This window comes from Propithecus coquereli, unplaced genomic scaffold, assembly GCF_000956105.1.
Source record: "Propithecus coquereli isolate 6110/MARCELLA unplaced genomic scaffold, Pcoq_1.0 Scaffold23, whole genome shotgun sequence".
NCBI lineage: Eukaryota > Metazoa > Chordata > Mammalia > Primates > Indriidae > Propithecus > Propithecus coquereli.
The window spans coordinates 3,975,579-3,976,445 of record NW_012147841.1 but is presented as its reverse complement, the minus strand read 5'-3'; the positions used below and the strand labels follow the sequence as shown (position 1 = coordinate 3,976,445).

The following is an 867-nucleotide window of genomic DNA, read 5'->3' as shown; positions in this document are numbered from 1 at the left end:
GTTCCCCCACCTCTTAAAAAAAATTAGTTTCCCTTTTTGGTTTGTCTCAAGGTTTATCATCAGCTATTTCCCTTTCTCACTCTATCTAATTCCTCTTAGTCACATTTCCTGTTGAAAACTATGAACTCCTACAAAGGAGTGTGAATGTTGAGGTTGAGACAGACTCAACAATTTTACAGTTCATTTATAGGGGTTTATTGACCTTCCCCTCCACCTCCCTGCTTCATGACTTGATGAGCAAACTCACTTACTCTCAAGCTTTAATATCTAATCTGTGTAGATTGTCCCAAATCTGCATTTTTTAATTCTCAATTTCTATCCAGTACTCCAGATATGTACAGCCAATTAGTGAATATGCCCATTTAGAAATTCCATAAACACTCAAACTCAACCTGCCTAAACACATCTTCCCATCTAAATCTAGTACTCTCTGCCTTGTAGTCTGACACAGTGAATGACATCACCATCCACTCGCGTATCCAGGGTTTAAAATCTCAGTCCCTCTAAATTTTCTTTCTCCTTCATTTCCTATCATTATTCACCAAGTTCTGCCATTTTTACCTCCTACAAATCTCAAGGATTTTTGTTGTTGTTTTTGCAATTGTCATTGTCTAGATCCTAATAACTTGTTGCCCATATTATTAGTGACATGGACAAAAGAAACAATTTTTAATTATGTAGTTAATAAACAAATGCTTGAGATGACATCGCCTGGAGCTTAAGAAGGTGCACGCAGATATCCAACTTCTGACAATGGCCAAGAACAGATTAAGAGGGCAGAAGTCCAGGAATGTATTTCACATAGCCAGCCAAAAAAACTTTAAGGCTAAAAACAAAGCAAAACCAGTTACCACTAATCTTAAGAAG

General features: G+C 37.0%; 1 protein-coding gene across 1 annotated transcript; it reads left to right on the top strand.

The window, feature by feature from the left end:
- Window positions 1–714: 714 nt before the first annotated feature.
- LOC105811163 (uncharacterized protein C8orf59 homolog) lies at window positions 715–867 on the top strand (the record flags this gene model as incomplete). Its single annotated transcript, XM_012645298.1, has 1 exon — window positions 715–867. A coding segment is annotated over exon 1 (114 nt), but the record flags the coding sequence as incomplete, so codon positions are not given.